Consider the following 18,084-nt stretch of genomic DNA (forward strand, 5'->3'; position numbering starts at 1 on the left):
AAAAAATATCAAAATCATGAATTTTCAAGCAGTATTATTTGATCCTAATTGGAAATACAGAACAGTATTTAGATTTTTGATTGAACTGAGGAGGAGAAGTGATCCTAGCTGAATTAATAAGTGCAGATGTATCACTGAAGGTAAAAAAACAAAAACAAACTGGAGAGCTTTTAATTTGAAAAGTCGCAGCATGTAGCTGAGCTGCAGTATTAGTGATAACTCTTTTTAGCTCCGCCCCCTCTGTTGCGTTCCATCTGAAAATATTGTATTTATGTTATTTAGCTCATTCATGAGCAGCCGTTTGTTTCTAGCTCAGTATTCTGCATATTGTTCAATCCACTCCGAAAAAGGTGGTGAGCTACTTGGTTGGAGACCCACGCTGAAAACAAAACACACAACACGGTGGCTTGTTTTCTGTACAATTTTTAAAATTTTATTTATAACAATATCTGTTATTTAGTTTGTAAAGTACTCCAGCAAAAATTAAACATTATTCTCTTTCCAGAAGAAAGTCTGAGCCTCCATGCATCGTGTACTATAAAAGCTATGTGTCATCTTTCATTTAAAAAACAAAAAAAACCAACAAGGACTAATCAAAAAGCAATTCTGAAAATGCTCGTATGATTTTGCAAAAATGTTCTTTAGGTAAAATGATTGTACTTCTCTCAATTAAAGACAAAACATATACAACAGCATAAAATAACACTCGCTGACAGGTAAGCAAAATAAAAAAAATAAAAAAAACTTGTTATTGTAGTTACATTGAAGACTTGTGTTACTTTTCACATGCATTTAGATATGGCTGACACATTTCTGACAGAAGCAGCATTTCGGGACAGAGGCTGAGCGTAAGGACGTGTCAGAGCGACCAGAATGGTAGCGTTAGCAGCAGCAGGGCACAGAGGAGAACAGGAGATCAGAAAGAGCTGGAGAAGAACACAGAAACGCTAAAGACCAAAATGAACATAATGCACTTAAGACTGAGTCGTTACAAAACTGTGAACGTACAGACTTTGATCCTCTAAAGGCAGAAAGATAAACTTTTTTTTACTCACAAAGCCAGACAGATGTCATCTGGTCTTTACAAAAACAAAAACAAAAACAAAAAAATGGACTGGAGGAGTAAAAGACAAACAAAAAGATCCTTCGGAATCTTTTCCTTCTTTACATTTTACCAAACACGCAGCCTCCCTTTCCCCTCTGGAGGAAGACCCTTGTGACAAACAGCTAAATAGTGCAGACATGACACTACCCATCAAGGTCTTGTATCCACTTCCCTCCCATATTGAACCGGCTGTGGGCGGGGCCAACTGCCCGTCACTGAAGGCTCTCAGCCTTCAAAACGATCGCCTCGAACCTGTAATCTCCATCCACCACTGTGCCTGGAATGTATAACCCATAACCAACTTCCTCCTTCTCCAACTCCACAATCACACACCAATATGCCTCTCGTCCTCTCAACCTCAGCGACACACGAGCTCCAGCTGTTACACGACGTGATACAAACAAACACGTCTGCCGTCCATCTCACGATATAAAGCCCGCAGGAAAATGTGATATTCTGTGCAAGGAAGACAACACAATCATTTCATGAGCATTGTTCTCTGAGAAAAAAATCATGTGGAAATACTGTAGTTGCCATCTGGTATTGACATTTTACATGTGCTATACACAAACGGTGCTATCACAAAATCTGTCTCGCACAGTCCCGCCGGGAAACCCAGCAAGACAACATATGTACCGATTTAGAAAAACTTCGAGTTTAGCCTTTCCCGCTCAAAGTCAACACAAACAACAAACAGTTGGCACTGGTGAAATGGAACAATGTTTTTTTCTTTTCTATACAATTCATACAAAAATAAAAAAATTAAAATTGCTCCAATGATAGCATCTTTTCTTCTGATTTTCTTGTTTCCATTTCATTTTTGCACAGAGGTAGTGGCTATTTAGGTAAAGGGTAAGGGACAAAGTGTAAATTAAAAATCTCTCATAGAAAATGTTATTCGTTTTTGACCAGAGGAATCTCAAAAGAACAAAATATAATACTGCAATCACATACAAAAGTAGTCCTTCATTTTTGTACATTTTATACAGTGTTCACACTTTTTATCGATTTTCTCACACGCTTTTTATCGATTTTTTTTTTGTATTTTTTGAAGTTGAGTTTTTCTTTAAAAGGCAAGAAGAGGGGTGTGTTTGGAGTAGCATGATCCAGGCCAAGGGACAGTCTATGCCAGCGGGTCCACAAGGGGCTCCTCGTCTCCACGTGATAGCAACTCCTTCTTCTCGTCTGTGCTGGCCAGAGAGTTGCGACTGTTGTGAGCTCCCATGTACAGAGTGGCATATACCGGGTTGGTGAAGTTGGTTGGCTGGAGGGAGATAAAAGTCATCCATTAAATCATTTGTAGGAGGTCACAGTACGGGTGTGTTTAAGTCAGTCCTTCCAGGAAATTATTGCCATGGCAATAATTAACACGAATTAAGGCAAGCTTGCAATTTTTCCCCCCGCAAAAAACGTCGTCAGCAGATGTGCTGAAAGTATGAGAGCATAAAGTAAACAAAAGTCGCTTTATCAACAAAAAATAACTCCTCATTTACAAATCAGAAAGGCTCTACTCCTGTTTTCTCATCACCAAATAAAACTCTGTGAACCGGAGGAAACCCGCAATAAGCGGAAAAAATGTGAGTGACGGCGTTTACGGGAAATGTGGTCTTCACCTTAAAACTTTTATAATTAAATGCGTATTATCAAAGGAAATGATTACATATTACCGTATGCTATAATTGGTTCATACACACATCAAGTTGTAAGAGACTGCACTTTGTCTTTGTGCATACAGTCTGTGTTGAATGAACATAAATTAAACATCATGTAAAGCTCTTATTCTGACAGCTGAGGTAGTCGTTGTTTTTATATTAGTCACAGACTGAAAGATACGTCACTTTTATGATTTTATTTGTAACTTTGAGCATCATGGTTCTCCAAGTTCAATAAATAAATAAATAAAAAGATTAGAACTAAAATATTTCTGTGATATGCAGCATGATTATTATCACAAGAAGTGATTACATATTTATTCCTTTATCAGGTAGAGCTTAAAAAAAAAAAAAAAAAAAAAAAAAAAAAAAAATTCTGTCTGAATTTTACGCAAAAAAACAACAACAACAAAAAAAAAATCACCAATTTTGGGGAAAATCCACCGCAAAATCTAAAATATTTTATTGGAGATAAAGTTTTAGCTGAATTTCAGGAGCAGGACCACGCCTCAACCACTCCCCCACTTCCGGCCACACTCCTATAAATATCCACTCACTCCAAACCTCGGCCCGTTCACGTTTTCCGCATCCCGCCCTCCCTCCCTCTTGTTAAACCGTTTCACTTATGGTTATCATGTTTCATAGCCTTTATCCTTCCGTCCCACATGGAGATCTCGGGGATCTGCAAGGCCCGGGAGCCGCAGTGGCTCCTCCACTAAGCCTTCCCCCAAACCGCGAAACTCTCACCCCGGCTTAATCTCCCCCAATCAATGAAGGTTCGCCCCCAGCCGAGGCGGGGTCCTAGCTAGTGAATCGCAACAGTAAAGAAACTCCAAAAACGGCGAGATCCTGGAGGGACTGTTAGATACGCGCTTGGTGTTTTTCTCTACCTTGTCTGGGTCCAGCGTGAAGTCGGCGTCTAGCAGCTCTCCGGCGTCGTCGTCAGGCTCGCCCTCGTAGATCTTGTAAGCAGGGTTTCCAATTTCAACATTCATGGCCCCGTTGGTCATCCTTTGGTGCTGGAAGCCCTTGGCCCTAAACAAAAATATTAAGGGACTCAGTCATACCTTCATCTCTTATTCAAGATTAGAGGAGCCTGAACAGCACAAGCAAGGACACAGCCACATCACGAAGGGAGGAAAGAGGCGTTGCACGACTCTCACCACCTCCAGGCTAAAGCCACAACACAGGCACCAACACAAACCCAGCATTCATGGAGCCCAGGGCAGATCCAGACCCGGTGGGCCTGGATACAGGACTCTGAGTGTACCACAATAAACCCACATCGATCCTCTAAAACATGCCTTAAAACATCTGCATCATCCGTATCTACGTGGGAGTAAATGCTGGATTTTTCAAGTAGCATTTTCCAATCTGAGCTTGGAAGAATGCTGTTGGATTCTCCATCTCTCACAATGAGAGGCAAAACCACAGTACGGACCACAACACAGTACGATATGGCACAATATGATGGACAACAGTATGAGGGGATCTACGGCACCGGTTCATAGACAGATCTATTCAATGCATCTCTTCAATAGATCTGCCCTGGTTGCAGCTCTGCAGGGGGAAACTGAACAGGACGGGATGCTGCAGGAGCGCGACGGCCTGCAGCTCCCATGAACACCAGAGAAAAATGGCTGGACATTCACCACAGGACCAAACACTGCACAGCAACCAGGACTTATGGTTGGGAGAAAGAGAGCGCGTCAGAATGCACAAGTGAAAGCGGTTATGGAGGGCAAAGTGTAACCCTGGCAACCGTTACCGCAAGCGTCTGGAGCCGGTTTTGCCGGGCCGGCTAGACCTGAGGAGCAGAAGAGACGCCATTACAGGGAGGAGAGTACAAGTGCAGACCGCAGAAAGGAAAGAGGGATGCAAGAGAAAAGGAACAAACCAGAGGGTCTCGTGTTTTAAATGTTAGAAAGTTACACTCACCCTCTCATCCGTCTTCTGTACCAGAACAAAGCTCCGGCAGCCAGCAGAACCAGCAGCAACAGCAGCAGCACCGGGATCACTATGGAGGCCGTGCCTGCACACACACACACACACACACACACATATATATATATACATATATAAACATAAGGCTGGTGCATGAAGAACTATAAAAGTCAGTGTAATTATATGAAACTCTGATCTCCTGTTATTCAGTCGCTCCTGGATTTCCGACTTCCGTTTTTTTCTCTTTTTCCGGTTTGGTGAGTTTTATTTGGTGATGAAAACAGGAGCAGAGCCTTTCTGATTGTAAATGAGGAGTGATCTTTGTTGATAAATCAAGTTTTGTTTACTTTATGCTGTCATACTTCCGTTGACGACAATTTTTGCGGAAAAATCATGTGAATTTAAAGAAATTGCAAGCTCATGCAAATGTTGCGGCGTTTGCTTGAATTTGCGTTCATTATTTGCGATCGCAAGATCACGATTTTCCTGGAGGAGCCGTTTATTAATGTCATTGCAGAGGTGTCGACTTACGTCCTCCTGAACTTGAGCGTTCATTACTGTTGGCCACAGCCTCACAGCGATGCCCCGCCCACCCAGGTGAACACCTGAGGAGAGAAAACACGATGCATTAATACGAGAGAGATATCCAGGATGAATGAGAACAAATATGGATGAACACCGTCTGCTTCCTCACCTGCACTCTGGAAGGCGAGTGATGGGGTTCACGGAGCACTGGCCGTTTGCACAGTACTCGTTCGTATCGCACGAGTAACAGCTCGGCTGGATTTGTCCGTTTGTGCAGCTAACGGACAACAAAATAAATTGTGAGTTGCAACGACAGAGATGAAACTGCTGCTACCGCGTGTTACAAGGGAGTAAACGACGTGCGCTCTCACCGACAGGAGAATTCCCCCGTGGTCGTAAAGCCGTTGTTGGGAATGCACTCGCCGTCTCGACAGTAGTGACACTTGTCAACCTCACACAGGCTGCCCATGAACTGGGGCAGACAGCGGCACTGTTTGGAGCCATTTTCACTCTGCAGACACGTACCTTTGTTCAGGCAGTAGCTTTCACAGCTTCCTGCTCACACACACGCACACACACGCACACACACACGCGCACACACACACACACACACACACACACACACACACACACACACACACACACACACACACACACACACACACACAAAAACAACCTGTAAGTGCACGCCTTACCAGCCACATCACAATCTATGCCGGCTACTGTGACCGCGGCTCCTAATTGGTCAGCAAAAGGATTGAACCAGTTTTGAAGTTGTCAGACAGGCGGTGGCGACACTCACGATACTGGCACTGGTTGCCGAGGAAGTTGTTCGGGCAGCGGCAGGTCGGCTGGTTTCCCACGCTGACGGTGCAGTTGCCTCCGTTCCTGCAGTAATCCTTACAGGTGTGCAGGTTACAGTTCGGCCCCGTGAAGCCAGTCGGGCATCGACAGGTAGGAGAGCCTGTGGGAGGAACGTTGTGTGTCATATTACTGGGCGACTATAGACTTTAAAGATGGCCGACGAAGCCTTTTTTTTTTTTAATTTTTAACCCGTCTTTAAAATGTCCCGTGTCTCACCTGTGCGGGAAGGTGTGCATGTGCCTCCGTTCTTACAGTAGTCCCGGCACTGATCAATCTCACATCGATCGCCTCCATAATTCGGCTGGCAGCGACACTTGGGCTGTTTGTAGGCGTTTAGGAAACAGCTGCCGCCGTTCAAACACTGGACCAGGCAGGGACCGCTGGGAGGAGCTGCAAGTGACACAAACCTCGCGTCACACAGTCATTTAAATGACTCTGTGTCTGTGTGTGTGTGTGTGTGTGTGTGTGTGTGTGTGTGTGTGTGTGTGTGTGTGTGAGCTTCTGTCCATCTGCTCACTCACAGATGGGGGAGGACGTGGGAGTCGGCAGCTCCACACATGTGCCGTTGTCCAGCGTGCGTCCGTTGGGACACGTGCAGACCGGCCCGCTGGGGCTCAGCAGACACAGCCATTCACACTTCTTCTTGTCGCAGGGGTTAGTCACTGACAGAAAGACGGGGAGGGAAGCAGGATTTAAAAAAGTTGAAAAGTACCTCCCGTCCCTTCTCCTCTGAGATTCTGTTTTATTGAGCCCTGCTGCTGCTGCTTCCAACTTTTTGTCCTCTTTTTTTCACTCACCGTCAGGCTGTTTGTAGCGGTGGTACAACACTATGTCGGTGGCATGGTTCATTCCAGTCGTCAGGTTCTCAATGGGACCTTTGCCGAACTTATTCACTCGGAAAACGTAGTTGTTGACGTAGGTGACGCCGTAGATGTAGTCCTCAAAGACGTCGATGCTGAAGGGGTGACGGAGCTCTGTGTAGAAAACAACGACACGTTTAGGACTCCAGCGGATTTAAAGGGTGGATGACGCCACCAGTGCGATTTCGTGACACTCAACTGTTTTTAAGGGTGTTTATGGCCACAACTGCGTCGCTGCCATTCAGCCTCACACTGCAGATCAGGGAGAGTTTCGCATCAGCCCAGAACAGGCGCTCGTTGAAGTAGTCCACCGCCAGACCTGAAGGAAGAGAACGCAGTTTTATCAATGAATACCCACACTTTATATTTACTGCAGATCAGAGGCCGTATTAATGAAGCTTACTGGGTCTAAAAGTTACTCTTAGTGACCGAAATCTGTTGAATGTATATAAAAGTGTTCGTAGCTTCAGGATCTGAAATAAAACTGATCACAGCACCGAGATGTTCAGAAACATCACATGAACAATTACAACGCTTTTACAACCTCAAACTGGGCTGCAGTTCATGTAATTTCCACCGGAAGTCACTGTTCTTTCCTTAAAGTAGCTCTGAGACGTTTCCTAAATTCAGACTCCTCACTAAAAATGTTGCGGTTCAGTTAGGAGCTCTCCGAGAGGATTGTAAGGATGTTTGTGAATACGGCCCCGGATCAGTGAGGAGAAGTGCTTTGTGTGTTTTACCAGTTGGCCATTGGATGTTTTCTTCGACCAGCGTCTCTCTCATGGTTCCGTCCATACCAGCGGTTTCAATCTTGGGGTGGTTGCCCCAATCTGCCCAGTACATTTTCCTAATGAAAGTAAAAGCTTCATTCATCACTGCCGTTACAACAATTAAATATTAATTTGCATTATTGTAGCTGGTGTTTTGTCCCCAGAGCCACTCACCCTCTCTGGGGGTCGACTACGATGGCGTGAGGCTCGTCGATCATGCCGGAGATCAGAGTTTTACGGTGGCGTCCTCCGCTTATCTGGGCCACCTCGATGACGTCCCTGCCGGAGTCGGTCCAGTACAAGTTCCCCGCCACCCAGTCCACAGCGATGCCACGAGGCATCTTCAGGTCGGGAATCTGAACGCAGAGGCAGAACAACTGCAGCAAACACCTCCAGAACTGGACACGCGTGTTTCACCTTCATCATTTACAAACAAACAAACCGCGACAGCGCAGATAATAAGCACGTACCTCCAGGTTGATGACCCGGGAGTCGCTCTGGCGTCGGTCCCGGTTGTTGTTGTTGTTGAGGGACGAGGAGGAAGAAGGTAAATCGTAGGAGGAAATGCGCCCCGTGTGCCAGTTGGTCCAGTAAATGCGGTTCGTCTTCACGTGCAGGTCCATGGCGTCGATGCGCACGTTGGCGTCACCCTGGAAGATCTGCTCGTAGCGCCAGTTCAGCATGGAGGGGTCCAGGCTGCGGATTTCGTTGTCATCGGCGATGTAGAGCACCTGCCTTTGAGCTGGGGATGAACAGGAAGTGATGTCACGGCGGGAAAAGGACAAATGGATCATCGTAGTAGAGAATATACTTTTCCAGATTTTTAGACATTGATGAATCGGAATCTTTAATACGTTTATTTTACCTTTGTACACATTCTATTATCTTTTTGGTCTCGAATGGAAGATTATATAATGTGTAAAATTAATGTTAATATAAAAATGGAGTGTAAAGACGTCATCAAAAAAAATCTAAAATATTGAATTCATTGTAAACTTACTGATCCTCTGTGGCACATTTTTCACTCATAAATGAAGAATGACAAAAATCTCCTCCAACTTCAGTGGATTTTTGGTGGAATTTAAAGAATATGTAAAGATTCTTAATAACTTATTAAAACTAAAAAGAGGAACAGAACTGTCCAACTGTATGCTGATGCCAAGGCTATTTTTCGATGATAATTTTACATCAATGGAATTTATGTACCAAGTCCATTTATCTTTATTTATTATTCAATATATATCTTGTTCAATAAAGTTAAAAAAAAAAAATCCTTGTAGTGGAGAAGAGAAAGAAAAATGTATCACACATAGATATAAAATAGTGTGAAAAGCTGACGATCGTTGGTTACTTTAGATACTCACTGTCAGCCTTGCAGGTGTCGTTGATCCTGGTGAAGTACTTGTGGCAGCTGCACTTGTAGGAACCCTTCGTGTTGTTGCAGATGTGGGAACAAACTCCGAACTGCTTGCACTCGTTCTTATCTGTGAAACATCCCAGGACCACGTTACACATGTTCCGTGTTTCAAATGACAAACTCAGGAACAGCTGCAGCTTCCTCAGACGCCTTATTTTTAAAATTTCGTTATGCCCCGCCCCTTCCTCTAAATGGCGCCAGATGGCGAGCAGTTTCAAGTCTCAGAGCAGCTTGCGGCCGAAACATAATGTGACATGTGACAGATGAAAAGAAAACCTGCACCTTCACATCTGTTGTGTCCGATGGACTGGAAGCCGGGTTTGCAGGAGCAGAAGGAGTCGGTGCCGTTGACCACGCAGTGAGCTTCGTCTCCGTCTCCACACACCGTCCGGTTACTGCGGCAGTCGTTCAGCACCGTGTCTGCAGGAAGTGAAACGGGGAGCCCGCAGTCACACCGACAACCCACGCAGAGCGGATGCCGTCGTTAGGACAAACACACACACTGCGGAGAAAACACACCTTTCTTGTTGCAGCTGATTTCATCAGAGCCGAAGTCCTCGCAGTCGTTGAAGTAGTTGCAGCGCAGAGTGGAGCTGATGCAGCGCCTGCTGGAGCAGCGGAACTCGTCCTTCTGACAGACCGGTGTAGACGGAGGCACTTCCGGAAGGAGTCACACAGAGGTTATCACCATGGTTACCATGCGCAAAAGTCACCACAGTCAATCGCAATTAAAGCAAACTGTGTTCTTGCTTTGTTCACGCAACGACAACGAGAGTAAACAAACTCACGGCAGCTGACTTCGTCGCTGTTGTCCCCGCAGTTGTTCTCACCGTCACAGCGTCTCGACAGTGGCAGACACACACGGTCGTTATGACAACGGAACTGCCTCGTGGGAGGACACTGGAATTTAACTGAAGGACCAGAAGAGAGGAGGAGGAGGAGGAGGAAGAGGAGGAGGAGGAAGAGGAGTCAGTACGAGCAGGACAACGTCTGTAATCCTGAAGTGTGCGAAATGAAGTGAAAGCGATTCTCACCACACTCGTCCGGGTTCTCATCAGAGTTGTCTCCACAGTCGTCCTCACCGTCACACTTCCAGCCGAGGGGTTTACAGAGGGTGTTGTTGCACTGGAACTCGTCCTGGGGACAGTGTCTACCCACTGAGACAGTACAGATAATACATAACAGTGTCGACACTTTCAGCTTTATATATTTAGGATTCACACTCCAAGTCAAATGTCAAACTTCTCGATGTTCACTGACAAAAAACTGAAACTTAATGACCTATAATGAACAGAAACACAGGAAACAGCCACATTTCTGTTAAAAACATGCTCCAGTCACGTCGATATTAAAAGAAATGAAATTCATGGCTGCAGTCAAATAATTGATCTGACAATAACAGAAATTAGCTCGCAGCCGAATAAACTACATTTATAATTTCTGTCAGTGACCACTAATGCAAACATACACAATAACTAGCTAACTAACGTTATAGCTACATGCATGGAAAATATTACATTTTTAAAAATGGCAACTAAACATGTAAACATGCAAACAAAATTCCCTGATATTCCATGATTTGGCCCAAAAAAATGATCAAATCCCCACGACTTTCCCGTCTGGAAAAGAGTTTTTAAAATGGAACACGTACGTTTGATGAAACTTCCAAGAGAAAACGTCTACGAGCTTCTTACCACCACTGTCGCATCTCTCCTCGTCGCTGCCATCCATGCAGTCGGGGTCGGCGTCGCAGCGCCAGCGGAGGGGAATGCAGTGGCCGTTTTTGCATTGGAACTGGTCGCTGTCACACCTCATATCACAGCCATTCTGCAATTAAGAAAAACCCCCAGAGGTCCCTTTGTTACAACGCGGCAGATTTCAAAGCATTACAAGTTAACCGGCAGGGAAAAGCTCATGCGAGCGATACCTCATCGGAACCGTCGGCGCAGTCGTGGTCGCCGTCGCACTTCCAACGGCCGGCGATGCAGCGGCCGTTTGCGCATGAAAACTCGCTCTCTGAGCACTGGCGAGGCACTGAGGACAGAGAGACGAGGGCTTAGAAGACTGAGAGAGGATAATTAAGGGGGAACAGAGGCAGGGAGCGAGGAGAGGCGTAAAGGAAAGGAAACTAGAAGAGAAGAGGCGGGAGTGGAGCAGACTATAAAAAAGAGCAGATCTGATGAGAGCCAGACGAACACGAAGAAAACAGACTGATATATCACAGGGGTGACTCAGAGGTGGGGATGGTACACTGTGTAGTGGAGGAGCTACAGGAGCTAATGGGATTAAAAAAAGAAGAAGAAGGGAAAAGCTGGTAGAACAAAGCTGGGAGCACACAAAGGACCGGGTGGATCTTTAAACTGTGGCAGCACCTACCTCTGGCTCACAGCAACAGGCCAGTGTGAAATGCAAAACAGACATGAGATGACGTGAGATGTGCAAATGGCAACAGAAGCACTCAACTAAAAGGAAATCAAATCTAAACCATGCGTGTAGTCGACTAAATATAACAAGACGAGCACACGGCGAGAGGTGACGCTGCTTACCGCCGCTGCACGTGAAGCGCCTACTTATGAAAGAGACGATACGATATCAGAAATCACAGTGAGTGACCGCGGGTGTGTGAGCAGACAGAGGAACCCAGCTGGAGGGGGGGCGTGTGTGTGTGTGTGTGTGTGTGTGTGTGTGTGTGTGTGTGTGTGTGTGTGTGTGATGGGGGGGAGGGGGGACGACCTACCACACTTGTCTTCGTCCGAGTTGTCCCCGCAGTCGTTGTCGTAGTCGCACTGCCAGCGGCCCGGCACGCAGCGGTTGTTCTTGCAGCGGAACTGGTACGGCTCACACGTGCGCTCGTCTGTGCACAGACAGGCGTGTTCAGTACGAGCTTTGCTGCCCTGACTCCCACCTCAACCTCCACCTCCTCCTCCTCCTCCTCCTCCTCCTCCTCCTCCTCTATGGCTCCGTCCTTACCGCACTCCTCCTTGGGTTCGTCCGAAGCGTCTCCGCAGTCGTCCTCTCCGTCACACTTCCAGCGCGCCGGGATGCAGCGGCCCGAGTCCTTGCAGCGGAACTCGTCCACGCCGCACGTCATCTGAGCTGCAACAGGGATCACACATCTTAAACACAGACTTACTCACTCTCTAACACAATAAACAGATCGTTCTGTTTTTATTTGATGATGAAAAATTCATTGCAGTGAAAAAAAAAAGTCATCTCTCGTCTGCAGCCAGCTCGGAAGTTTAAAATGTCCTTTTTAACCTGTAAAAGCCAGAGGAAGAGCACCAAACAGACATTCTCAGTTTCCCGTCACTGTGATTGGTCAGATTTTGATTACAGAACTGCGTTCATGCTGCGGAGGAGACTTTTCTTCTTCGTGTGCAGAGGTGTTGTTTTGCGCAGTCATGAAAAGCCTCGTCTTACTGCAGTTGGCAGGCTCATCGGATCCGTCCACGCAGTCATTGTCTCTGTCGCACACCCACACCCGGGGGATGCAGCGCTTAGTGATCGCACACTGGAACTGGTTCGGGGCGCACGTGACTTCCGCTGCATGATAACACACAGATGAGAGCATTTACTCTAAAAACAGACAAACTTTATAACCGTCAGGTTTTTCTTCTTTCCCTCTGAAACTGCAATTTTCATTGTACAAATATTCGTATACTGTAACTTTGCATTTAAAAGTGTTAAAATGTAAATTTTGACCCCAAATTGGTGCAACTGAAGAGTTCATGTAATCTCCCCTTTGTGGAGAATGAATGTGCTCGGCAAATGTCACGGCAATTAGATTACGCAACATTTTGGCATCTGGGCGTTGCTGAAAGAAAGGTCACCCTGGACACAGATCTTCTGGGGAGCATCAAAGTGTTCAGCAGTTTGCTGTCAGCTCATTAGATGTGGAGGTACAGTATGTGTGAGTGGAAACTGTGGCCTGTGTGACGCAATGGGGAAAAAAGGTCCAAAGGTCACGGCTAACAGGAGGGTTCATCCTCTGGGGACAAACTTCAGGCCGCAAGGAGGAAGAGAAATCTGGCTCTAAACCAGTTTGTATGTTGAATTATCCTTAAAAATAAGAACGCTATCTACGTTCATTGTTTTCTACATTTGTCAGAATAAGTTTAAAATGTGATTTTTAGTGAGCACATGTAATCACCACACATTAATGGAGCCACGTGAGCGGGATGAGAAGGAAGTGAGTTGTTGGATTACTTTTTGGAAGACAGCGGACAAAAATAGGTTTTGACCGTAAAATGTACAACGTTTAATTTGATGACAGACAGGTGGACTTTTTCCTGGATTATTTTTGATGTCATCGCCAGAGAGAACCTCAGGAGGATGAACAAATGACTGCATGTTTAAACCTGGAAGTGGATGAATAAACTGGAGACACCAAAAACAGACTTCAGCCCTGATAAAGAAGTTGCAATAAGTGGAATTGTGTAACAACGAGGTGTTGTTCAGATAAACGGGGAAACTAGCAGAGTAAAAACAACAACAACAACAAAAAAGCAGAGCTGAAGGGAAGAAGTTGACTTACGACAGTCCTTCTCATCCTCTCCTTCTCCACAGTTGTCCTGCCCATTGCAGCGGAAGATTCCCGGGATGCAGCGGCTCGGGTGGGAACATTTAAACTGACTCGGGAGGCACACGTGGATGTCTGAAAAATAAACACGAATAAACGGTAAGTAAAGTGACTTCTTAACATTTCTAAATAAAAAATCTGGAAGTATAAGTGGGTGTTTGTACCGCAGTTGGCTTCGTCGGAGTTGTCCTGGCAGTCGTTGTCTCCGTCACAGATGTAGGCCGGGTTGGTGCAGATGCCGGTGCCGCACTGGAACTGACCCGGTCTGCACTTGAACTCAGCTGCATGCAGGGAGGAACACGCAGCACATTACTAAAACATTACAAAGCAACATTAATAAACTCAGCCTGAGCTGCTTCGGTGACTCACGGCAGTCTGCCGGCTCGTCCGATCGGTCCCCACAGTCGTCCTCGGTGTCGCACTTCCACCAGAACGGGATGCACTTGTCGTTTTTGCAAACAAACTGAAGACGCAGAGGAGGAAATGGGTTATTTCTGCAGTGTGATAATGAGTTAATACAGGCAGACATATATTTATATATTGAAAAAAAAAAAAAAAGTCTGAGGCTGGGTCACCTGACTGGCCGTGCAGTTGGACAGGCACTGTTTGCCGTCGGCTCCCAGGTAAAAGTTACTGGGGCAGGCACACTTGTAGCCCCCGCCAGGTGAGAGCAAACACAGGTTACTGCAGCCTCCGTTGTCGTCCTGACATGGGTGGCCTGCCACTGTAGAAAACAAGAAATGAAAATGAATTAGGTTTAAATCCGGCGTAGATGGAGATTGCCATGCTGTGAAGGACTCTACCTTCAGGCTGGCGGTACGGGTGGTAGATGTGGAGGTCCATTGGTCGGTGCAGGGTGCTGATCAGCATGGTCTTGTTGATCCCCAGCGTCTTGTGAGCTCTGTTGATGGACTTCGTCTCCCAGTCTGTCCAGTAGATGTACTCCTCGAACAGAGTCATGGCAAAGATGTGGGGGATATCCTGAGTCAGAACTACAAGGGTGCAAACACAGAAAGAAACACATCAGCAACAACAACGGGAAAAGGGCTCGAAGACTCTCTGATATGTGTATGTGTGTGTGTGTGTGTGTGTGTGTGTGTGTGTGTGTGTGTGTGTGTGTCACCTGTGTGTCTGTTGGTTCCGTCCAGGCTGGCAAACGCGATGTAGTCCTCGCGGGCATCGGCCCAGTAGATGCGGTCGTTAATGAAGTCCAGCGTCAGGCCGTTGGGCCACGTGATCTTATCCTCCACGATGACGCTCCGGTTGGTGCCGTCCATCCCGATCCTCCCGATGTGCGGGTTGTCGCCCCAGTCAGACCAGTACAAGTACCTGCCAGGGATGTTCTGTATTAGTCCGGGTTTATTTATCATTATCAGATCAGTTAAACATCCACTCGGTGTCACACGTCTAGTGGTCGTCGACTAAAACAGTGACTTTCTAACCGTGATGTGCATGAAGCAGAAGGAAGTATTATTATAGAGAGTAAAAGAGTTGCTGTTGCCAATTTCCTGAGTTTGACACATAAAATTTATATGAACGTGGACGTAGCTTCTTAAAGCTTAAGCTGCAATAACACCGAGTGCCACTAGAGGTCGGCTCTTTCTAGAAGTCGCTCCTTCTTATTAGTTTTCTGGAGGTCCATCTTAAAATAATCCCTCATTCATTAGAGGCTCGGGAGGCTGTGGCTCAGACGGTAGAGTGGGTTGCACACTAATCAGAAGGTTGGTGGTTCAATCCCAGCTCCTCTTGTCCGCATGCCTAAGTGTCCTTGAGCAAGACACTGAACCCTAATTGCTTCCGATGGTGAACCATCAGTGTGTTGTAAGTCACTTTGGATAAAAGCATCAGCTAAATGAAATGTAATTAGAAAATAAGATTCAGAAAGATCTGTCTTTGGGGCATGTCTGTTTGATTGACAGGCCTGTGGTACAGTCAGGTTACAGCTATCAGTGGGCGGGACGTAGCATCGTCAGGTAAAATCCAACCCCAGCTCATCCAAATACGGTCACTTCCTGCTCCGAACTAGGTGACGTCACTGATGGTTTATACTGCTCGCGTCCTTGTCGATTTCACACAGACCAGTGGTCACAAAAACATGTGTAACTCAGACACTGATGGAAATCAAGCAACAATAACTTGGAATGTTTACTGAGGAAGGTTTGAGCTTCCTCCTGCTCAGTGCAAATCACCGCTGCTCTCCTTTCATGTGCAATAGGACGTCCTGACTTATTGATCTCCCTTTGTATCAGCCAGTCTACCACATATATATTTTATGGAAGTGATAATGCTGTAAGTGAGCAGTTTTACTGAGGGGAACATGAATCAGAGGTGTTGACAACGTGGCCTCAAAAATCTGCTGTGATAGAAATCTGTGTTGGTACATTTAGTTTTTGCGGTGTGACTCTTACCCGTAGCGTACATCCACGGCCACAGCACGCGGCTCCCTCAGGCCGCTGTTGACCAGAACGGTGCGGTACGCTCCGTTCAGCTTCGACACCTCGATAGTATCGCGTCCCTTATCGCACCAGTACAGGTTTCCTGCCACCCAGTCCACCGCCACACCATCCGGGTTGCTGAGCGATGTGCGGTGAAGGACCTGACAAACGAACAAGCCGTATCTCAATCCGAGTCTCGCCAGGATTTACACAATTCATCATTTCAAATGTGATCTTGATGCAGAGGAGGCACATTTTGCACATCTGCACTCACCTGAACATCGCTGCCGTTGATGTACATGCGTCTGATCATGCTGCCCTGCGTGGTTACATCCGTCCAATAAATCATCTGCTGGCGATAGTCGAAGTCCAGAGCCACGGCGTTGTTCAGGCCCTGTCGGAGCAGAGCAGCTGCATTAGTCAGCGGTGGAGATAAAAACCCCGCAGGAGGCTTTTCTGAGCACATCAAAAGGAAGCCGCTGCATGTGCCGGTCTCACCTGTTTGAGCAGTGTGTAGTTGGAGCCGTCCAGGTTGAGCTTCCTCAGGTAGTAGCGGTTTGCAAAGATGAGGAAGGGCTCCTCGTCTGCGGGGGAGGCGGACATCAAACGTGAGTGGATTTACCTTTTAAACGCTCGCCTGAATGGCATTAATCTGCCGCGTTTCTTACCAGAGGTGGATTTGCATATGGTGGGGTTCTCGGGGCTGAGCTGGAAGCCCTCCACGCACAGACAGTGGAAGCTGCCGTGCGTGTTGATGCAGCGCTGCGTGCAGGGATAAGTGGTGGTGCACTCGTCTATGTCGACGCACGTCTTCCCGTCGTCTTTGAGACGGAAGCCGGGGTGGCATCTGCACTGTGAGGGAGCACGGCGCCGAGCAGGTAAAGCCACAGTGCCGGTCGACGATGTTAACACGCGAGAAGTGACGCTGCTCACTTACCTTGAACCCGATCTTCAGGTCTTCACAGAGCTGAGAGCAGCCGCTCAGTTTGCTGTTCAGGCACTCGTTGATGAAGCAGTTGAGCTCGTCGGAGCCGTCGCCGCAGTCGTCTTTGTGGTCGCAGAGCAGCGTGTCGTTGATGCATTTTCCGTTATTGCAGGCGTACGCGGTGTCGTTGCATTTCTTCTCTGTTCCGTGAAATAAAGAAATGAAATGAGAGTCAGATGAAGGGAAAATGTAGACCGATGCAGCTCGTGTGATTTCAGAGCCTCAGGAATTCATTTCAGCCTCATCGGTAGAGAGCGACGGTACTGGCGTCTGGTATTGAACATATTTAGCTATGAAGGCTATTTACTGACACTGATACGTTGATACGCTGTCTGCGATGTATCCTGTAATGTTATTTGTTGTTATTTGTCTGCTCAAAAGCTACAGATGAAAATGAGACATCGTGCTAAACCTGGCACATTTAATCCCACCGACTCCGTTAGCGTACGTCAGTGGCCTCCGACCTTTTTTCCTCTGAGAGCAACTCGTGTTTGGTAACATCTATTCACATAGCTGAGCTCCACCCAAAGCAGCTGAAGAAGCTTTTGTTATGTGAAAAATGACAAATTGATACTCAACGCACACATTTTGTATCACAACAGCATAAATTCACAGCGTGTTCATGCTTTTTTCTGAAAAGCTGCAGCGGTCAGCTGACCTGCGTGTAACTTTGATCTCACTCACTCGGTGACAGACTCTCTTTATAGCTCCGCCCCCTCTGTTGCGGTCCAGCTGAAAATATTGTATTTCTGTTATTGACCTAATTTCTGAGCAGCCGCTTGTTTCCAGCTCAGCGTGAGAGTCACTGCCGTGTTTCTGTCCTCTGATCTCTGTGTGTCTCGCTGTGGGCGGAGCTTAAACCTCTGCCGCACTGAGGTGTGGAGGGAGCGAGGGGAGATTGTCCACTCGTTAATCCATCCCAGCCCGCCCAAGTAAGTCCACGTGTGG

General features: G+C 46.6%; 1 protein-coding gene across 4 annotated transcripts in view; it reads right to left on the minus strand.

The window, feature by feature from the left end:
• Nucleotides 1–407: 407 nt before the first annotated feature.
• LOC138201866 (low-density lipoprotein receptor-related protein 1-like) overlaps nucleotides 408–18,084 on the minus strand; it is a 101,506-nt gene continuing 83,829 nt past the window's right edge. For 2 of the 4 annotated variants that reach the window (XM_069155385.1, XM_069155377.1), the window contains exons 56-91: nucleotides 17,089–17,276; nucleotides 16,820–17,003; nucleotides 16,650–16,735; nucleotides 16,426–16,545; nucleotides 16,125–16,312; nucleotides 14,840–15,045; nucleotides 14,520–14,708; nucleotides 14,292–14,440; nucleotides 14,086–14,179; nucleotides 13,881–13,997; nucleotides 13,672–13,791; nucleotides 12,558–12,680; nucleotides 12,108–12,233; nucleotides 11,875–11,991; nucleotides 11,065–11,171; nucleotides 10,832–10,964; nucleotides 10,172–10,294; nucleotides 9,926–10,048; nucleotides 9,657–9,794; nucleotides 9,420–9,557; nucleotides 9,085–9,204; nucleotides 8,191–8,462; nucleotides 7,895–8,076; nucleotides 7,691–7,797; nucleotides 7,150–7,269; nucleotides 6,888–7,064; nucleotides 6,612–6,752; nucleotides 6,307–6,480; nucleotides 6,029–6,190; nucleotides 5,598–5,781; nucleotides 5,396–5,503; nucleotides 5,233–5,306; nucleotides 4,696–4,789; nucleotides 4,526–4,564; nucleotides 3,648–3,792; nucleotides 408–2,369 (exon numbers count right to left, since the gene is read on the minus strand). In XM_069155385.1, coding sequence (XP_069011486.1) covers nucleotides 2,229–2,369; nucleotides 3,648–3,792; nucleotides 4,526–4,564; nucleotides 4,696–4,789; nucleotides 5,233–5,306; nucleotides 5,396–5,503; nucleotides 5,598–5,781; nucleotides 6,029–6,190; nucleotides 6,307–6,480; nucleotides 6,612–6,752; nucleotides 6,888–7,064; nucleotides 7,150–7,269; nucleotides 7,691–7,797; nucleotides 7,895–8,076; nucleotides 8,191–8,462; nucleotides 9,085–9,204; nucleotides 9,420–9,557; nucleotides 9,657–9,794; nucleotides 9,926–10,048; nucleotides 10,172–10,294; nucleotides 10,832–10,964; nucleotides 11,065–11,171; nucleotides 11,875–11,991; nucleotides 12,108–12,233; nucleotides 12,558–12,680; nucleotides 13,672–13,791; nucleotides 13,881–13,997; nucleotides 14,086–14,179; nucleotides 14,292–14,440; nucleotides 14,520–14,708; nucleotides 14,840–15,045; nucleotides 16,125–16,312; nucleotides 16,426–16,545; nucleotides 16,650–16,735; nucleotides 16,820–17,003; nucleotides 17,089–17,276 — 5,009 coding nt within the window. In that variant the 3' untranslated portion in view covers nucleotides 408–2,228. The remainder of the gene's footprint in view (nucleotides 2,370–3,647; nucleotides 3,793–4,525; nucleotides 4,565–4,695; nucleotides 4,790–5,232; nucleotides 5,307–5,395; nucleotides 5,504–5,597; nucleotides 5,782–6,028; nucleotides 6,191–6,306; nucleotides 6,481–6,611; nucleotides 6,753–6,887; nucleotides 7,065–7,149; nucleotides 7,270–7,690; nucleotides 7,798–7,894; nucleotides 8,077–8,190; nucleotides 8,463–9,084; nucleotides 9,205–9,419; nucleotides 9,558–9,656; nucleotides 9,795–9,925; nucleotides 10,049–10,171; nucleotides 10,295–10,831; nucleotides 10,965–11,064; nucleotides 11,172–11,874; nucleotides 11,992–12,107; nucleotides 12,234–12,557; nucleotides 12,681–13,671; nucleotides 13,792–13,880; nucleotides 13,998–14,085; nucleotides 14,180–14,291; nucleotides 14,441–14,519; nucleotides 14,709–14,839; nucleotides 15,046–16,124; nucleotides 16,313–16,425; nucleotides 16,546–16,649; nucleotides 16,736–16,819; nucleotides 17,004–17,088; nucleotides 17,277–18,084) is intronic. The other 2 variants (XM_069155404.1, XM_069155394.1) reach the window with 1 other exon arrangement.

The sequence above is a fragment of the Embiotoca jacksoni genome, unplaced genomic scaffold, assembly GCF_022577435.1.
Source record: "Embiotoca jacksoni isolate LCO1_2020_lvr unplaced genomic scaffold, fEmbJac1.0.p SCAF_1, whole genome shotgun sequence".
Taxonomy (NCBI): domain Eukaryota; kingdom Metazoa; phylum Chordata; class Actinopteri; family Embiotocidae; genus Embiotoca; species Embiotoca jacksoni.